The following is a 19,586-nucleotide window of genomic DNA, read 5'->3' on the forward strand; positions in this document are numbered from 1 at the left end:
AATTTCTCTCTTCACTGCAACCATGTCATCCCCTTTGCCACTAAGTATTCTGTTAGTTATATCGCATTAAATGTTTGGGTTTCATAACTAAACCTTGTGGAAGCAGGATCCCAACCAGACTCACCTGTGTATACCCAACTGCATGGACTGGGCCAGCACAAACCAGGTATTCAGAAAAAGATTAATAAGTGGGTAAATTTGACTGAAGACCTGAGGTCCTTCCAATAAGTAGATGGCAGATCATTAACTATCAAGCAGGTAGGATTTCCTGTGTTCTTGGCAGGAAGGGAGGGGTTAGAATCCATTGGCCATGGCATTTCAAGCATATGCATACGGAGTACACAGATGGTAAGGTAGAGCTTTTGCACCATTACCCATGCAACTATTTGTTCTGATACCTTGACATACATAGTATACTTTTTCTATAAAAGGGCATTCTTTTATGTTATTTTACTGAAAAACCAAAGAAAGCAGGTCCACTATTAGCATCCTCATTTTAATGTGAATGACTTAGTGTTCTTATTCCATCTTCCCTGAGAATACAGTCAGAAATGGAAACCCAACTTATATTACTAGCACTCATCATTTTATATGAAATCAACGTTTCAAGAAACACTGAGGTCTCATGTTAAGTCCAAATTGTTATCATTAGTCAAGTGACATGAAAGGGACTATTCTGTTTTATAGACTCATTATATTAGGATATTAAAGAAAGCCAGGATGCATCACCTAGCTTGAGTATGGTGATATATTTGATAGTATTCTCTGAAGTCTTTCTCATTAAATTTGATTTGGCTTGTGTGGTAATATTGTGGTCTTCAACAGGAATGTAAGTAAATGAAGTTAATAATACATTAAAATGAATCATACTGGAAGTCAGGAAGGAGGGGAATAGTCATTGAGTTTCTACAGGGAGTAAAGTTCAGTTAATTAAAAAAAATAACTTGATTCTCTATCTCTGTGAAAAATTTATCTTTAAAATACAAATCGATTGTAATTTAAACTTCTGTATTTGGGCTACTTGCCACAAATGAAGACCAGTTAAACATAATTAAAGTATATAGTAATATTTCCACTATGTTATAGATAAAAAACACATCAGGCATAACTGAGAAAAAAATGCCGAGTCCAGGTTCTCTGGAGAATAACTAGTGGCCCAAATGACAACCCACAGTCTTGCCTAGATCACTAAAGTATACTTTCCAAAAGGGTGAGAATACTTTTACTGTTTACAAGTTATTCAAAGAATGAAATACAAAATATTTCAAACATTGTAAGCCCTTTTTTAGTCACTAAAAATGTGTCTACCTATATTAAAAACTACACAAACCTGAGTTCATGCTGGGCACTTTTACTTAGTGCTAAAAAGAAAAAAAAAACAACACTAGGCATTTACTTAGAATGGGAACCACTTTTTGTATGAAAACAAGTATTTTGTCATCAGTCTATTTTCTGTATGTTTTGCAACTGTAATCTTTATGTTTTTAAAAATTTTTAACAAGAATTAGGATTGTAGTAGTCTCAGAAACGTAACAAAGATGGCTTTAAACTATCCTACATATTGGTAATCTTCTCCCACACGTTTTTCATGTGTATCTTGTTTTCTGAGGTATCACTTTCAGAGAGACTAAATTAGAGTGAGACCAGACAACAGAACAAAATAGAAAGGAAATATTCATGGCAGCTGTTGAAAACTAGTTTTATAAGGCAAGGTCTAGAAATACTTATCTCAGGCATGTTTAGTATGGACTGCATAGTTGATTTTCATTCAGCTACTGGAAAAAGGTATTCTGCAATGACAGACAGCCTTATCAAAATTACAATTAGCTGGCTTCCTCTGCAGGGAGCAGCAGTTGGTTAAGTAAGACCAAAGAGAGAGCTCTTTTCCAGCTTCCTCAGAAATGATTTCCCCATCTTGGGTATTTGGTCACCTGAGGAGGTCTAGCATGAACATATGATTTCTAGAAGAATGAGTTGGGATCTGCTAACATGTTTAAAATGAACATTTAGTAAATGCTGATCTCTAAGCAAAAACCATCCATTTATTTGTCAAGAATTTTTTTCAAAAAATGTTTTTCCTTTATGATTAACATGCTCATTCTGCTTAGATTGGTTACAGTGCTTTTTATTCTACCTAAAATTTTAGAAGGTGAAATAAAAGATTCAAAAATGGTTCATAATACATGGAAGATGAAATCTCATGTATAGGATACAATTTGATTCTTACATATGCATGATGAATCAAAATTGTGTCCTTACATGATGACTTATATCTTCCAAATTGTACTTTGAAACACTACTACATACCATTTATTTTATTATCACTGATATAGTTATGATTAGCTTTATTAACTGTATGGTTTTCATGCATTGTTAAATTTCACACTAGTTTTAATATTTGCAATGTTTGATTAAGTTCAAATCTACAAATATTCAAATCTATGTGAAAAAAGAATGAAATGGTATTACCTTTTCATATAATCAGCTAACTGCTATTTAAGAGTAAAAAATTAATATTGGGATTTAAAAACCTAAATTTCCAATGTGACTATCAATTCAACCATATGTATTTCATTTAGGCCACAGGACTGCCCATTAGCCTTTCTTGTCGGAGAGCAATTAATCTCTTGAACCACTTTTCCTCAGCATCAGCTTTCTCAATAAATAACTGAAAAAAGAAAAAGAAAAAGGAAAAATGTTAGTGTTTGCGAGTAACTTGGATCTGACCTTACATAACATGAATTATAGAAAACCTCTTTACAGAACACTTCTTTTAGTGCAAGATTTGGATACTTCTCAATTGAACAACCGACTTCTCAACTGAAGATATTCTATTTGGAATTAATAATGTTCAGAAAGTCTTGGGCGTAAAAGGACTAATATCGACCTCATTTGTTAACAATTTTACACCTTATTTTGTGAGGTGTATCTCCTCTCCTCTTTATCAGAGACACAGTGGAATGACGCCACTTCAAAGTAGGCAGCAAACTATATGTGTGTCAGGGACATGTTCACAGTCAATGAACCAAGTGGAGCTGAACCAGAATTAGATCCTTTAGTGCCAGATTAAAAAGGAAACAAAACTTTTTTTTGGCGGGGGGCTTACTTTTGTTAAACATAGAAAGATTACTTCTAAAAGTCAGACAACATGGTTTGGGCCACACCGAATCAATGTAACTGCTGAAAGGGATGTGGGTCAGCTGTTTATTTCTACCAAACAGGAACATATGAATCCTTTTTCTCCAATGGTCTTCCTGTCATCAGCATAAAAGGACAACAGTTTGAATTAATTTCAGTCGACTAGACTTCAGTTAACATTCTTGAGACTCTCACATTTGGATGGGCCAGAGAGTTGTCGTCTTGGTACTTGATGGCAGTGGGGATGCTGCTCGGGCCTATCTCCTTCTCAGCGCTGGGTGGATCAGCAGCCACTGATGCTGGTCCTGATGCTGCAGCTGTGTGCTTCACGTCACCAGGTTCCACCGACTGAAACAGAACACATGTTACTAATTAGGTCGCAATATGTGATTAAAATCTGCTTAATAATATTTTTGATTTTGAATAGTAATTGTTCTTGAGTGTAAGCTTCAGCTCAGGTCATGATCTCACAGTCCATGGGTTCGAGTCCCGCGTCAGGCTCTGTGCTGACAGCTTAGAGCCTGCAGCCTGCTTCTGATTCTGTGTCTCCCTCTCTCTGTCCCTCCCCACTCACTCTCTGTCTCTGTCTCTCACAATAAAGATATTAAAAAAAAAAAAAGAAATAGTAATTGTTCATTTAGCCTCTTGACATTATACTAATCATAAAAAGACCCGAGGTTATTGAGTAAGAAACAATTATTTGTAAAACAAGCAGATACAAAAACATTGAGAGAATGTTTATCTTTTTTTATGATCAGCATACTTTTCTTAAGAACTTGGTACCAAGACCATAGTATAGAAAAAATATAGTTCATAAATCTAAGTTCTACTAGTTAAAACAAGCTTGTGACAAATCTTCAGCATTCAGTTGGCCTCTATAGATATAAAAAGGAAATTCAAAGGTTATTTTGTTTTTTGCTTTTTAAATAACAGCCTCTGTGAGATATAATTCACATATCACCATTCATATAGCATATCCACAGAGTTTGCAACCACCACCAAAAGCAACTTTAGAATATTGTCATCATCCTCCCCCCAAAAATCCATACCCGTTAGCAGTCATTGCTCCCCATTTCTCTCAGCCTTCCTGTCCCTACGCAAACACTTATCTACTTCCTGTCACTATGGATTTGCCTCTTCTGGACACTTCATATAAAAGAAATCATACAATATGTGGTTATTATTTCCTGTGATCAGCTTCTCTCATTTATTATTATTTTTTAAATTTATTTTTGAGAGAGAGGGAGAGAGAGAGCAAACACACATGGGGCAGGGGGAGAGAGAGAGAGAGAGAGAGAGAGAGAGAGAGAGAGAGAGAGAGAGAGAGAACACAGAATCTGAAGCAGGCTCCAAGCTCTGAGTGCAGAGCCTGATCAGGGCTTGAACTCACAAACCATGAGATTATGACCTGAGCCAAAGTTGAATGCTTAACCAAATAAGCCACCCAGACACCCCTGCTTCTTTCACTGAGCACGTTTTCAAGGTTCATCCACGAAAGGCTGAAGCATGTGCCGTTCCTTTTTATCGCTGAATGATACTCCATTACAGAATATTAGGAGTCAGGCATTGTGCCAAGTGCTGGGCACATGAGAACTAATAAATCATTGCTGCTGCCCGGAAGGAGCCAGCAGGGTTGTGCTTTCTTTTAATTAATTCTAGTACACCCCCTCCCTGAGAAAGAAGGCCAGGGAGTGGCTGATTAGCAGCAGGTGTGCAGGGATAACATGAAATGGACTAGACGCGAAGTTGTAGTTGAAGTTAAAGTACTGATTCTTATGTCTAGTGTTTGAACTTCCATTTTCTTTATTTTAGAGACTATTGAACATCCACTTTTCTAAATGAAGGGTAAAACAGATGTTACCAGGAAAAACATCTAGAAAATGAAAACTACATAATTAGTTAATCCTTTCCTAGAATGATTTATCTTAGAACTGGTTATCTATCTATTTAGTATTTACTGAACACTAATAACTGTTAAGCACTGGGTACCAAGGGAGAGTGACATAGATGTGTTCCCTGCTCCAACCATAGATTACATTTTGCTAATGGACTGGCAGATCACTAACAAAAATAAAAATAAATACATAATCACAAATTGTAACAAGGGACATAGAGATACTTCGAGAAATAACTGTTAAATTTGATTTGGAAGTGGTTTTATATTTTGAGGCCAATACTCTTCCCCCCAGGGGTCAAATAGTTCTATGCCTCCAACATAGTGGGCCTGGGAGGCCCTTCATAAAACTGAGGACATGTAACAGTAAAGCCCACCATTCTGTACAGGGCAAAGGGAAGTCTGCTAATCCAGCGAGGTCCACACATCATTCTTTGGTAGTCTATGCTGCCTGGCAAAGAATAGAAGAGCACGTCATGCTGCATATCTTAGCCATGCTCTGATTTAGCCAGGAGGTTGGCAGTGTTGAACTGCCTTGAAAATTGTGAAGTGCTGATACTTTAGTTGTCAAAGATGTGGATTGCACATATTCAGGTGGCAGAGATAACATTCTATTTATAAAAGTGAAGTAGTCTCTCATTCTGTTTTTACCTATAGAACATTAAGGGTTTGTTTGAGAAGTGCTTACATACATTTGAGGTACAGTTTTCAGAGGTTAGGATGAGAGCATGGAAGTTATTATTTAATAATGTGTAATTAAAAACATATGACAAGAATATTAATTGCTTTTTTGAGGAAAACTTGTTGGAGAAAATGTGACTTAAAAAATGCACGACATGGCTACTATCAAGTATCTGGCTTTGAGTAGCACTGCCACCTGCTGGTTTAGTTTGCAAAACTTGCTTTAAAATGTACCTCAAGTAAAAGAACAAATGACCCAGTTGTTCAGGGTTATTTACCCTCTTTCTGAACATAGGTGGATATCCGTAGGCTCCAACAATTTTAGGGTTGCATAATTGGCAATAGGCTTATTTGGGGACAGCAGTTTGAAAACAAACTGCATCTTGGTTCCAGAAGTTGATCATATAGTGGGAACTATCAGATTATCTACTCGCACAAGAGATATAGAGTTGCAGAGAGTTAAACTAGGTAAATCGATATGTGTTGATGGAGACACAATGTCTAGCATGTTGTTGGCAATAGCTACTTTTATAGTAACAGGCCTCTAGCTTACTTAGTAGAATTAACACAGCTAAGAGGCTCTATCAACTGAAGAGGGTTTTAGTACAGAGAAGCCTTTTGTCAGAGATACAAACTTTATACCAGTAAGTGTAGAGCTGTACAGGAGCAAAAAGTGTTGAAACTTGGGCCAACGATTTGTTGTAATTTAGTTTTCAGGAGAGTTAGTCCTTGCTGTGCATCAGGGAAAGCTCATATCTCCCCATGACTTGGATGAAATGGTCCTCATGATAATTTACCTCCCTTTGCTAAGTAATCTCTTGATAAATAATTCAGCTTCTTGGGCATCTTGAATCCTACCTTATATTGCAGACACAGACATTTTAGAAACTGGAAAGGGATATCATTTTCTAAACTAATAAATTGGCCCTATGTTTTATATTACGGTTGAGTATAAATTTATTCATTGTTGGCTCATCAATGCTTTTCTGTTCACTTTGAAATGGAGTGACTAATAAAAGTCCAGTGTTGGATACAGTCTAATACTTTAGACTATACATTCACCAAGATAAATGCTATATTCTTTTTTTTTTAGCATATCCTCCAGTAAGTGAATGCCTGCTTTCTTTATACTTCAAGAGCAAATGTGCACTGAATTCATAATTATGAGAGACATGAGATTAGTAAAAAGAAACACAAGCTCTGGAGTTGAATAACTATTGTTTGGATGGTATTTCTTGTCATTGATAAGCACTTGGACTATGGGTTATAAAGTTTGCTGAGCCTTAGTTTGCTTAGCTTTAAATAAAGGTTACTGGGATATTAGATAAATTACATTATTTTAGTTACTTTAAATTTAATATAAAAACAAAGTAAGGCTACTATACAACATTGTTTTCCATCATTTGCTTATTAGTGCTTTAATGTTTCCAAATGCTGTTCTGAAACAAATTGGCCCAAAGCTGCTGTCTGTACACTAAACCAGTTAGTAAACTGTAAAGCTGTAAGGTAATTTTTTTAACTAGTTGCTTAGTAACACAATTAGTCACCAAGCCTCAAATGAGAATTTTAGGGTCTATAGACTACAAAAAATTATGTAAAACAATCTGTGACTGAGCCAAAATGAGAGAGGACATTTCTTCTTCTAAGGAAGCCACAGACAAATGCAGCCCTCAGCATTCAGTAAGGGGAAGACGTGGAGGAGGAGCAGGGAGAGGAAGAGGGGTAACAGCTTTCGTTTCCTGAGGGCTTTCTATGTGCCAGGCCCTTGGCTGCTTTGTGTAAAGCATCTTGCTCATTCTTATAAAAAGTTCTGCTAGGGGTATTATCTTCCATTTAAGAGAGAGGTACCTGACCAGCTCAGTCAGTTAAGTGTCCAGCTCTTGATCCTGGCTTGGGTCCATGATCTCATGGTTTGTGGGACTGAGCCCCACATGGAGCTCTGCACTGACAGCATGGAGCTTGCTTGGGATTCTCTTTCTCCCTCACTCTCTGTCCCTCCCCTACTTGTTCTCTAGCTCTCAAAATAAATTTCAAAAAATAAAAACAAAGATAGGAAAAGTCATGAGTTATCATGTGGTTTAAGGACACACAGCCAGTAAATGGCAAAATCAGATCTGAACCTATATCTGTCTGACCCTATATCTCATGGTTTTGACCATTGCTTCCCAATTGCTAACCCTAAGATTTATTATAATTTGGTTTTAATTTTAGAGGAAAGAAAAAATATTTTAACTGAATATATTTTTAAGTGGCACAACTTATGTATTTCTAGGCTACTTCTGCTTCTCTGTCATATTTATCCAATCCAGAACTATTCAGTTCTAGGCTTTCCAGAATTGATTTTATTTCTTTGTGTGAATTACTTTTAAGGGCCACCTCTTTTAAAAGACAGTCGGAACAGTAGGCGGATTTCTTCCATACAAATTTGTGAATGTTCCTTATGAAACCGAGAGGCCCCTATTTCATCTGAATCCTCTCTAATGGTGGCACCTGAATTAGAACTGCAAGAAAAGATGTATTAAAGGTGAGAGAAAATGCCAGCTCAGCACTGAAAACTAAAGCAACAGAAACTAATTATTAAAATAATTAATAATGGTGGTCCCTCTGATCAGACAAGTAGGTGAAATTACTTTATATTGGTCCCATGGAAAGCCATTTAGCTATACAGAGTTTTGTTAGAGAGATTCAGGAAGAAGAGCTTTTCTCTTGGATTTAGTCAGTTATCTTAAGATTAATAACCTTAGATGTTAAGGGAAATAATCTTTTAAGACTTTTCTAGCAGATACAGTGAGGTGAAAGCATTACCGATTCTGGAATTGAAATGTACAGATATTACACTTATACTTTTCAAAAGACTTTAAAGGTAAAACCAGATGTCTAAAGTTTTTCTGTGTTTCTCAGGAAGAGGTCTGCCTTACTGGTGAGCAGGGAAAGTTGGGGAAAATCAAGGGCATATTAAGAAATGTAAATGAGGTAAGGTGTTTATACTTAATAAAGACTGAGCAACTACAATAGTAGAAAATTTTAAGCACTACGCTTAGTTTACAGAATGTACTTAAACATCAAATAATTAAGATGTTACAATATGTTATTTAAAAATAAGCACTTATTGGATCAAGAACCATGCTAAGTATTTGATTATCATTACTTTTACTCCTCAATAACTCCAACAAATAGGTATTATTAGTTCTTTTATGAATTTGGAAATTGAGGCCCAAAGAGGTTGACAGGCTAGCAGAAGATCATGGCAGAAAGTGTGGGAGTTAAGATTCAAACTCAGATCTCCTGGAGTTCAAAGCCCACCCTCTTTATACGATATCAGGTACACTTCTTTTTTTTCTTTTTAATTTTTCTTTTTGAGAGGCAGAGACACAGAGCACAAGCAGGGGAGGAACAGAGGGAGAGGGAGACACAGAATCTGAAGCAGGCTCCGGGCTCTGAGCTGTCCGCACAGAGCCGACTCGGAGCTCTAACTCACAAGCCGCAAATCCATGACCTGAGCTGAAGTTTGATGCTCAACCGACTGAATCACCCAGGTGCCCCTATCAGGCACACTTCTAATCAATTTCCTTGCTCATTACTGGTTTCACTAGTATCTTGGAGGAAAAAAAATAGAAGTAAAAATGTTTATTATGTTAATTAGTACCAAAGAGAAAAAGCTGTTTAGAGGAAAACCTGGTGTTTTAATTAGAGAGGAATGTGTATTTCCACAGAAAGAAAACGCTAGGTTATCTTAAGTGAGTCCAGTCAGAGCTGGGAAGCTAGGGTGAACTTCAGAAAGGAAATATTAGAAAGTAAATTTAAAAATAAATTACAATTCTATGAGGACATATGAACAACCTTTTATATTTAAGATATTAAAGAGTAAGATATTAAATAAAATGAGCAACTCTATTTATGGATGTCCATTATAGAGTCCCACCATTTTTCTATGAGTTATGGTGGCAAACTACAAAAAGTTCAAGTGAAATTCAGGAAACAGTAAGACAGGGGCCACGGGTTAACCAGGGCTACTGCTATGACCAGGTGCCAGTGCTCAAGTCACTTCTCCAGGATGAATTATTTTAAAAAGTATATGATAATTGAAAAGATGTCCCTAGCAACAGAGGAAATGCTAATGGAAAAACAAAAGGTCAACTTCCACCTGACCACGTATCAGGTCAGTAAATGTAAAAAAGTCTGATAAGAACTTGGTGTTAAGCAGGGTGTGAGAGGCAGACATCTTGCACTTGGGGGCAGACTCTGAATTGGTACAAAGCTTCTGGAGGATGACTTTGGGAACATATGTAAAGATAAACAATGTTAACCTTACACAAATAACTCCATCTTGAAAAATTTATTTACAAATCTGTATGTAATACCTTCAAGCTTACAGCTACTTAAATATCTAATATCGGAGAAAAGATAAATGAATTATGGTAAATTCTTCACAGAATACTGTATAGTCACTAATGTATTTACAGATGTAGAATATTTTTGAGTAAGTGGTGACAATACCACGTCTTTATTACATGTATGTTAAAGTATACAAGTATTTCACAGTAGAATGGCTTTTCTCACTCAAGGAACAGATTCCTAAAGGCAGCCTTGAAAATAATTGAAAGAATACATGCAATATTCAACAGAAATAAAATGCCAATCAAAACTCCTTTTACTAGCATTGAATAAGTGATACCCATCTGGGCAAAGAGTGTAGCTATGTGTTACTATTTGGGTAATAATCTGATTGTTAGAGCTCTCTTCTAGCTTTTCTCTAGCAATGTCAATTCAAAAGTAGATGCAGACATTTGAAAAGAAAACTATACGTTCATGAAATGCATATTACTGCTTTAGAACTGTTGACATTTTACTTTGTCTTCTCAGTGAATTTTAAAATAAAAATGGCATCAGATATATTTTTACAAGTGAAACTTGAACTGATTCTCACTGATTCATTCTCTCTCACTCAATAACAGGCTGACACTCGCTCACCCTACTTCATCTATCTATTAGAAGAAGCACTTACATTTGAGTAAAATCCATTAATAAAGCACCTCCTCAGTGGGAATCTAAAGGCTTATTCATAACGTCTGGATGAAAACTTACCTTTTTGACTTCTTTACTTGATCTGAATGTCTGCTGAACAAAAGAATCACTTTCAATGGCTTCAATTTCTTTTACTCTTTTTACTTGTTCTACCAGGGTGGCTTGGTCTAAAAAAAAAACCGGGGGTATAATGTCAGTGTATTTTGGTGTGTAAGCTTGTTAATAACACTATTCTAAGCAAGGTTCTTTCTGTGAAGTAATTTTATGACTTCTGGAATTTAACTGGATGAAAAGATATTACAGTTAAGCTATAACAAAAAACCATTTCCCCCCTGAGATCCACAAATATAACACTCTTACACACTAAGGCTCTCACCTAAAACCTAAAACATTGCTGAGAAGGCACTGCTATAATGATCCAAGCTAATCTGCACTAATCTTGTGGGAGGGATTTAAAAATTAAAAAAATTATAATGGAAATACATATAGAACGAATAGCAGCAAAGTGAATCCATCTGCACCCAACGCCTAGCTTCTATCATCATGAACTTTGTTACTTCTTGTTTACTGATCCTCAGTTCATCTTTTGGCAGATGTGGAGTACTCAAGAGAAACTCCCAGACATCGTGCCATGTTACCCCTAAATATTTAGGACACATTTCAGGTAAGGGCTTAAAAAACCCCAAACAACAGTAATGCAACTACAATACCATCTTCACATCCAACAGTTATTACCAATAATGCCTTAATATCATCTTATACAGTCCATGTTTAATTTTCACTGTCCAAAAAAAAAAGAAGGTCTTTGTACAGGGAGTTTGCTTGAAACAGGATCCATACGAGGTCCACACATCAGACTTGGTTGATAAGTATCTTAAATCCCTTTTTAATCATCGATATCTACAGTCCTTCCCTTTCATTGCCATTTATTTATTAAAGAACATGGATCATTTATACTTAAATTTTTTCTACATTCTAGATTTGGCTGATTTATTCTCATGATGTCATTAACATGTTCCTCTATCCTTCATATTCTGTGTAAGCCGGTAGTTAGATCTAGACACTGGATAAGATTCAAGTTCAATTTCTTTTAGTCAAGGATACATCATAGGTAATGCTTTGTAACTCCTATTACACCCTATCAGGATGTGCTTCTCCCAATTTTAAAGGTGTTAGGATTGATCAGTGGGTTGAAGTAGATGTCTGCCTGACGCAATTTTAAAGTTCTTCATCAACTTTTAACTTAATGTTTTTAGCAGACATTAATGTTTGTTGATTAGACCCCTTATCTCATGAGATGTTATAAAATGGTGATTTTCTAATTCTACTCTTCTTCCTGCATTTATTAGCTCTGATTCCTCTGTAATGAAGAACTTCCTCCACTGACTGTGAAGTATAGTCTGTACAGGAAAGGCAGAATAAATGTTTAATTTTTTCCCTTTACTTGTCAATTTTGATCCAAAGATGAATGTTATGAGTTCCTGAATATTTATATACTTAACATATTTTACTCCATATAATCATCTTAATATATTGTTGCTCAGATTATTCTACCTTTGGTAGAAGTTGGTCCTTCATCATTTTGATATAGTTAAGGGGTGGCTAAGTGTTCCAGGCTCATTTTGTACAGTTCCTGTCCAAAACCTGAAATTAGCCATTTCTCCAAAGGGCTCAGACTCCTGTTAGTGGGAAATGATATTTAAAGACAGTTAACTGGGACACTGGGGTCTTTATTGTTATTAGATAGTCACTGCTTCTCAGCTTTTTCAGTGGATAGGATATTTTAAGAAGAGAAAAATTAATGAGTTCATGCTGATACTATCAATCAAATTAAAGATTAGAGGACTTTTTTTCATCTGGATAGTTTTAATACAATTATTCACAAAAAATTTAAATAATATGCTTAACATACATCTATAAAATTTGAAATAATACATGTAATAGAAATTAATTCTATCATAATTTGAAGTTTTATAGAATATCTCTGTTAGATGTAATAATCTTTATGTCTTTTAAAATAAAATCTACTTGGGAATTTTTCATATCTTTTTTAAGGTAATTTTTCTATTTTTTTAAAATTTATATCCAAGTTAGTTAGCATAGAGTGCAACAATGATTTCAGGAGTAGATTCCTTAATGCCCTTACCAATTTAGCCCATCCTCCCTCCCACAACCCCTCCAGTAACCATCTGTTTGTTCTTGATATTTAAGAGTCTCTTATATTTTTGTCCCCCTCCTTGTTTTTATATTATTTTTGCTTCCGTTTCCTTATGTTCATCTGTTTTGTATCTTAAAAGTCCTCATGAGTGACGTCATATGATATTTGTCCTTCTCTGACTAATTTCACTTAGCAAAATACCCTCTAGTTCCATCCACATAGTTGCAAATGGCAAGATTTCATTCTTTTTGATTGCCGAATAATACTCCATCACACACACACACACACACACACACACACACACACACACACACACACACACATCTTCTTTATCCATTCATCCACTGATGGACATTTGGGCTCTTTCCATACTTTGGCTATTGTTGTTACAGCTGCTACAAACATTAGGGTTCAAGTGTTCCTTCAAAACAGCATACTTGTATCCCTTGGATAAATACCTAATAGTGCAATTGCTGGGTTGTAGGGTAGTTCTATTTTTAATTTTTTCAGGAACCTCCATACTGTTTTCCAGAGTGGCTGCACCAGTTTGCATTCCCACCAGCAGTGCAAAAGAGTTTCTCTTTCTCCGCATCCTCGCCAACATCTGTGTTGCCTAAGTTGTTAATGTTAGCCATTCTGATGAATTTGAAGTGGTATCTCATTATGATTTTGATTTGTATTTCCCTGATGATGAGTGATGTTGAGCATTTTTTCATGTGTCGATTGGCCATCTGGATGTCTTCTTTGGAGAAGTGTCTGTTCATGTCTTTTGCCCCTTCACTGGATTATTTGGTTTTTGGGTGCTGAGTTTGATAAGTTCTTTATATATTTTGGAAACTAACCCTTTATCTGATATGTTGTTTGAAAATATCTTCTCCCATTCTGTCAGTTGCCTTTTAGTTTTGATTTGTTCCTTTGCTTTGCAGAAGATTTTTATTTTGATAGTTCTTTCATCCATTTTTGAGTTTGTTTTTGTGTATGGTACCAGAAAGCGGTCCAGGTTCATTCTTCTGCATGTCGCTGTCCAGTTTCCCAGCATCACTGCTGAAGAGGCTGTCTTTATCCCAGTGGCTATTCTTTCCTGCTTTGTTGAAGATTAGTTGCCCATATGTTTGTGGGTCCATTTCTGGGTTCTCTCTTCTGTTCCATTGATCTGCGGGTCTGTTTTTGTGCCAGTACCATACTGTCTTGATGACTACAGTTTTGTAATACAGCTTGAAGTCTGGGATTGTAATGCCTCCTGCTTTAGTTTTCTTTTTTAAGATTGCTTTGGCTATTTGGGGTCTTTTCTGGTTCCATACATATTTTAGGATTATTTGTTCTAGCTCTGTGAAGGATGCTGGTGTTATTTTGATAGTGATTGCATTGAATATATAGATTGCTTTGGGTAGTATTGACATTTTAACAATATTTTTCTTCCTATCCAGGAGCATGGAATATTTTTCCATTTTTTTGTGTCTCCTTCCATTTCTTTCATAAGCTCCCTATAGTTTTTAGTGTATAGATTTTTCACCTCTTTGGTTAGATTTATTCCTAGGTATTTTATGATTTGGTGCAATTGTAAATGAGATCAATTCCTTGATTTCTCTTTCTGTTGCTTTCTTGTTGATGTAAAGGAATGCAGCCGATTTCTGTGCATTGATTTTATATCCTGCCACTTTGCCTAATTCATGGTTAAGTTCTAGCATTTTTTTGTGGAATCTTTTGGGTTTTCCATATAGAGTATCATGTCAGCTGTGAAAAGTCGAAGTTTGACCTCATCTTGGCTGATTTGGATGCCTTTTATTTCTTTGTGCTGTCTGAATCTGAGGCTCAGACTTCAAATACTGTGTTGAATAACAGTGGCGAGAGTGGGCATCCTTCTCTTATTCCTGACCTTAGGGGGAAAGCTCTCAGTTTTTCAAGATTAGAGGACTTTTAAAGTCTTTGATTTTTTGTTTGTGTATCTTTTCTCTCACTTTAAAGTTTTTAAGTCTTAATGATATGATCAAAAGTACTTAGTTGTTTCTCCTAATATGAGAGTTGAGTCTGTATTATATTAGTTTCATAATAACAAGATAAGTATCACTGTTAACAAGATGAATTAACATAGTTTAAAATTTCTGTATGGTTCTTTTTGATCGTAGGAATTACTCCACTGATGAACTGTCAAAACACTATACTCTCAGGTTACTTAAAATAATTTTCCATGTGATTGTGCTACCCACCTGATACATAGCTAGGTTTGGTTTGTTTGGGTTCATTTTTGATTTTTAGGTCTTGCATTTTGTTTTACTGTCCTTGTGATTAATATTAATATTTTTATTTGACATAGTTGACAATGTTACATTAGTTTCAGGTGTACAACACGATAATTCAACAACTCTATATGCTATGCTATACTCACAAGTGTAGCTAGTATCACCATAAAAACCTATTAGGTTTCCTTTCCTATCCCATTCTCTCATTTCTTTCCCCAATCCATAGGTGACCATTTTTATTAGATTTTGGTTTTTATTCTTTCTTTGTTTCTGAAAATGTTAATATGCATATTCTCTTCTTTCTTACACAAAATTAACATACTACATATTATGTCTTCAATATCCTTTCACCACAGTATAAAGACTTCCCCATTCTATTTTATAGCTGTACAGTTACCTATTTTATTGTTTTATGAGTTTTTTTTCTCACCAATGCCCTATTGGTGGTCATTTGAGCTGTTTTCAGTCTTTTGCTTTTGCAATTAGTGCTTTACTAAATAGCCATGTGCATTTGTTGTTTCATATATATTTTTTTCACATGCTAGGCTGGAAAAATGCAAAAGGAAAAAAATGCAACATTATGGTTCACACACTCACTGTTTAAACTCTTGCTCTAAGCTGAGAGGAATACATGGCTGAATTAGGAGCCACTGTATATTCAACTAGGGCACTAAAAAATTTTGGGATTTTAGACTTTATGGACAATAACCAGATTTTATTCTATGAAACAACTGTAATAAGTGGTGTGGCAATAAGGTAGTTGTTTGCACCAAAGGACTTTTTATATCCCAGCAGGGCTAAGCTTAAAAGGCTAAGTGTTATATAGAGTATGAAAAGAAATTTGGTTTAATAATTTCAATAAATATCAGTGATTTGTGAAAAATCTTTGTTTCAACCTTTGGCCAATCACAAATTACAATTTTTAAAAATGTTTATTTATTTTTGAGAGAGCACGTGTGAGTTGGGGAGGGGCAGACAGAGAGGAAGACACAAAATCTGAAGTAGGCTTGGGCTCTAAGCCGGCAGTACAGAGCCCAACACGGGGGTCGAACTCACAAACCACAAGATCATGACCTGAGCCGAAGTTGGATGCTTAACTGACTGAGCCACCCAGGCATCCCCACAAATTATAATTATATAGTATTATGCAAGCTCCAGTTTACTTAGGGGAAAGATATGTTTCTGGAGATGTTTTCATGATAGCTGTAACCAGCCTTTCTCATGTGAAAAATAATTCATGGAGTATTTGTAAATAATAGCCACCAGAGCTAACACTCCCAGTTTTGAAAGAATATATTTTACAACATAAAAGCAAGCACTGTCAGAATGTCATGGATGAGCCAATAGTTCCACATGCTTTAGAATAAAAGCTCCTGTGTATTTTAATTGTACAATGTACTAATTGAGCATAAAAAATGAGAGAAGATTCTCTGCCCAGCTAATTTATTAATGTGAACAATATCATACCAGGAGATGATATTTTTCTTAGTTACATGTATAATAGTATTAATATGGCAGAGAAAAGTCATAATGGATACCATTCCATGTGATTCAACTTTAATTTGTCAACAGGAAAATATATCTGTTTGTGTAGGTCTTAATTAGTCTCACTATTATTTCACCATAATTAATTCCCAACCAGGAGACAATATTTCTGACTTAAGGATGATGTCTTATGTATATCAACTATTTGAAGTCTTGGATTTTTTCTCTAACATATTCTCTTATTTGGATTTACAAAGCACATCATTAGTATTAAAAGTCAGAGGTGAGCTCACAAATAGTACTTGATGTGTAAAGCTTTATAGTGTTGGCAGCTTTAAATATGGACAAACAGCCAGCTCCTAATACAAATAAAAGTGTTATCACAGAAGCTGGCCAAGGGGCCAGTATGTTTAACAAAACACCACTGGAGAAATCATAAAGGAAGGAAGAAAAAAGATTAGAGAAAACTAGAATGTTATCTTTCTGTTTCTTTAAAGATCACTCCAGGCCTAACAAAGTGACAGGGCAGATAAGGGAAAGCTAGTTTGCCTCACTTACAATATGAAAATAAACCAATGTAGCTTGTACCTTTCAGCATGGGAACCATTTAACCAGTGATACTTAAAGAGTATGATACTTAATGAGTAAGAGATAGAGATTTAAATTAAAATTTGAAAAATTTATGGAAGATTTACATTTTACGGCTTATAAATAGCTCAGCTTCATGCTGTCTGAAAATAGGCATCAAATGGCTTCATACTCAAAATTTAAATATCAATGTCATACAAATATATGTCTTTAATATAATCCTGTCATTTTGGGAAATAAAACACATCAATAATATATAGTAAATTGTTTTAAATTCAGGTTTTTAAAGTTTTTACATATCAATTTGTCATTTAAAAATTCTTTACCAATTTTGACTGAGAAAAATGTGAATTAAAACTACTTATCATTTATATGCTTGGCATGAATGCCTAGTATACAGAGTGTCTTGTATTTACCAGCTATGAAGTAAAAATAAAGACAAGAGGCACTTGACTGAGAGAATAAAACTTATAGGGTATTTTTAAATATCAACATGGCAAACACGAAGGAAACATATCTATTAGCCATTGATCCTATCTGATAAATTCATTATTGGTAAATAAAATGACTTTCACAGGTAGTTTGTAAAATTTCAGTGGGAGGGATACATATTATAGTAAAAAAAAAAAAACAATGAAGTCAGAAATATAAGTCCCCACAGAGTAAAAAAAACGTCAATACTAACTAATACTAATGGGAAAATAATTTTGTTCCCTGTGGGATAAAAAGTTAAAGTCACACATTTTACTAGTTACTCTTAATGTTGCATTGTACGAATTAGGCTCACCTACTACTTCAAGTTATTTTTGACAATTTCACACGACTCAACTTTTACAGGATTTTCTTTAAATATATCAAGTGATACACAAAGTTAAGATTAAGATTTGTTAGTAAAGATGATAAGGTCTGATCCAAACCTTTTATTTGAAAAGACAAAATTTTAACCTATTTACCATTTGTAGATTACACAAACCAGTCTCTAAGGCAGCAGCAGTGCAAGGCTGAAAACAGCAGATGGCACTATTACCCAAGATGTAATCATTGAATAACCACCAATGTTGAGTTTCATGAAAGGTATCTTACACATAAAATCTCATTTTCAATGACTCCTTTTGAATATTAATATTTGATGAATTTCCCCAAAGTAGAAATGCACTTTATGTTAAAAAGAGTTTGGGTCAGTTGGCCTCATAGTTATTGAGGTACTCACGCTACTCTTCCAGTAAAAAAATATTTATATACTAATAGCATTGCTATAAGAACATGAATAATACAAAAGAATATCTTATTTTCAGTTTAAATTGACTCAAATTTTAGTCAAGAATGGAAATATTCATGAAAATCCTCTTTATGGTAAAATATAGATATTGAAAGAAGAACAGTCTGGAATGTAAAGCATTTTCAAGTTCCATTACAATAAAAAAAAAAGCAAACAACAAATTGGCCAATAAACAAAGATAGTTATTCAATAGACTATAAACAAATAAAGCTTACTATGAAAAAACCACAAAGGTTACTTGAAATTCTAAAGTTATTATTATAACAGTTTCTCATGAACACAAATTTTAACAAAACATAGCATTGCTTTCCCTTCAAAACAGCATATTTTAAATGTTTCTTTCGTAAAGCATGCAAAGCATATATTAGAAATCCATCCAACCTCGACATATTAAGGTTGTTCGTAAGACCCAGGTCCCTGGGCACAAATTCCCAGAACTGATATCCACAAATAACTTGAAAGATGAGAAAACTTCTTAAGTAGAATGTGGCTGGTCTATTAGTCTTCTGGAAGCTGATAATATAGTACGAAGTTATATATGTCAGTGAGGCTCCTGAAGGCTTCTAATAACAACCATCTTTGGATAAGGTCCAAGCCAGACTAAACTTATATTAAACTGCTTTCTGCTTCAAATTAAGTAATAGGAATAACTTTAATGTGACTGTACCAGTGAAGAGTTTCTGATAAACATTTTAATAAGTGGGTATCAAGCTAGGTTTTATTAAAAATAAAATACACACTGAAAACCTCATTTAGCTCCTCTCACCTAGAATGCTCTTACCTTTTCTTAATCTTTTCTATTACCTTCTCTTGCCACCTGTGAGAAAAAGGCCTCTTCCATAATTCATTTGGCTCTTAGCATATGTTGCCTTGCACTGATATTAATCTCCTCATTAGTGAAAACTTCAGTTCCCCAGCTAGAGGAGACATAACTTTTTCTGTCAACCCCAGGACTTAGTGTAGTATGCTCTATTATTTAGTAAGCTGCCAATAAACTTTTGTTGAAAAACTAAAAATTAAAGGTCATTAAGGTAGCTACTTAAAAAAAAAAACTTGTGGGGAGAGGGGGAATGTCAAATTATAAGAAGTTTTTGTAAT

The 19,586-nt window shown here is 35.0% G+C and overlaps 1 protein-coding gene across 1 annotated transcript in view; it reads right to left on the reverse strand.

The window, feature by feature from the left end:
• Positions 1 to 475: 475 nt before the first annotated feature.
• The window catches only part of RSRC1 (arginine and serine rich coiled-coil 1), a 395,751-nt gene continuing 376,640 nt past the window's right edge, over positions 476 to 19,586 (reverse strand). The window contains exons 8-10 of the mRNA XM_029939988.1: positions 10,799 to 10,905; positions 3,334 to 3,486; positions 476 to 2,668 (exon numbers count right to left, since the gene is read on the reverse strand). Of these exons, the coding sequence (XP_029795848.1) occupies positions 2,576 to 2,668; positions 3,334 to 3,486; positions 10,799 to 10,905 (353 nt within the window). The 3' untranslated portion in view covers positions 476 to 2,575. The remainder of the gene's footprint in view (positions 2,669 to 3,333; positions 3,487 to 10,798; positions 10,906 to 19,586) is intronic.

The sequence above is a fragment of the Suricata suricatta genome, chromosome 5, assembly GCF_006229205.1.
Source record: "Suricata suricatta isolate VVHF042 chromosome 5, meerkat_22Aug2017_6uvM2_HiC, whole genome shotgun sequence".
NCBI lineage: Eukaryota > Metazoa > Chordata > Mammalia > Carnivora > Herpestidae > Suricata > Suricata suricatta.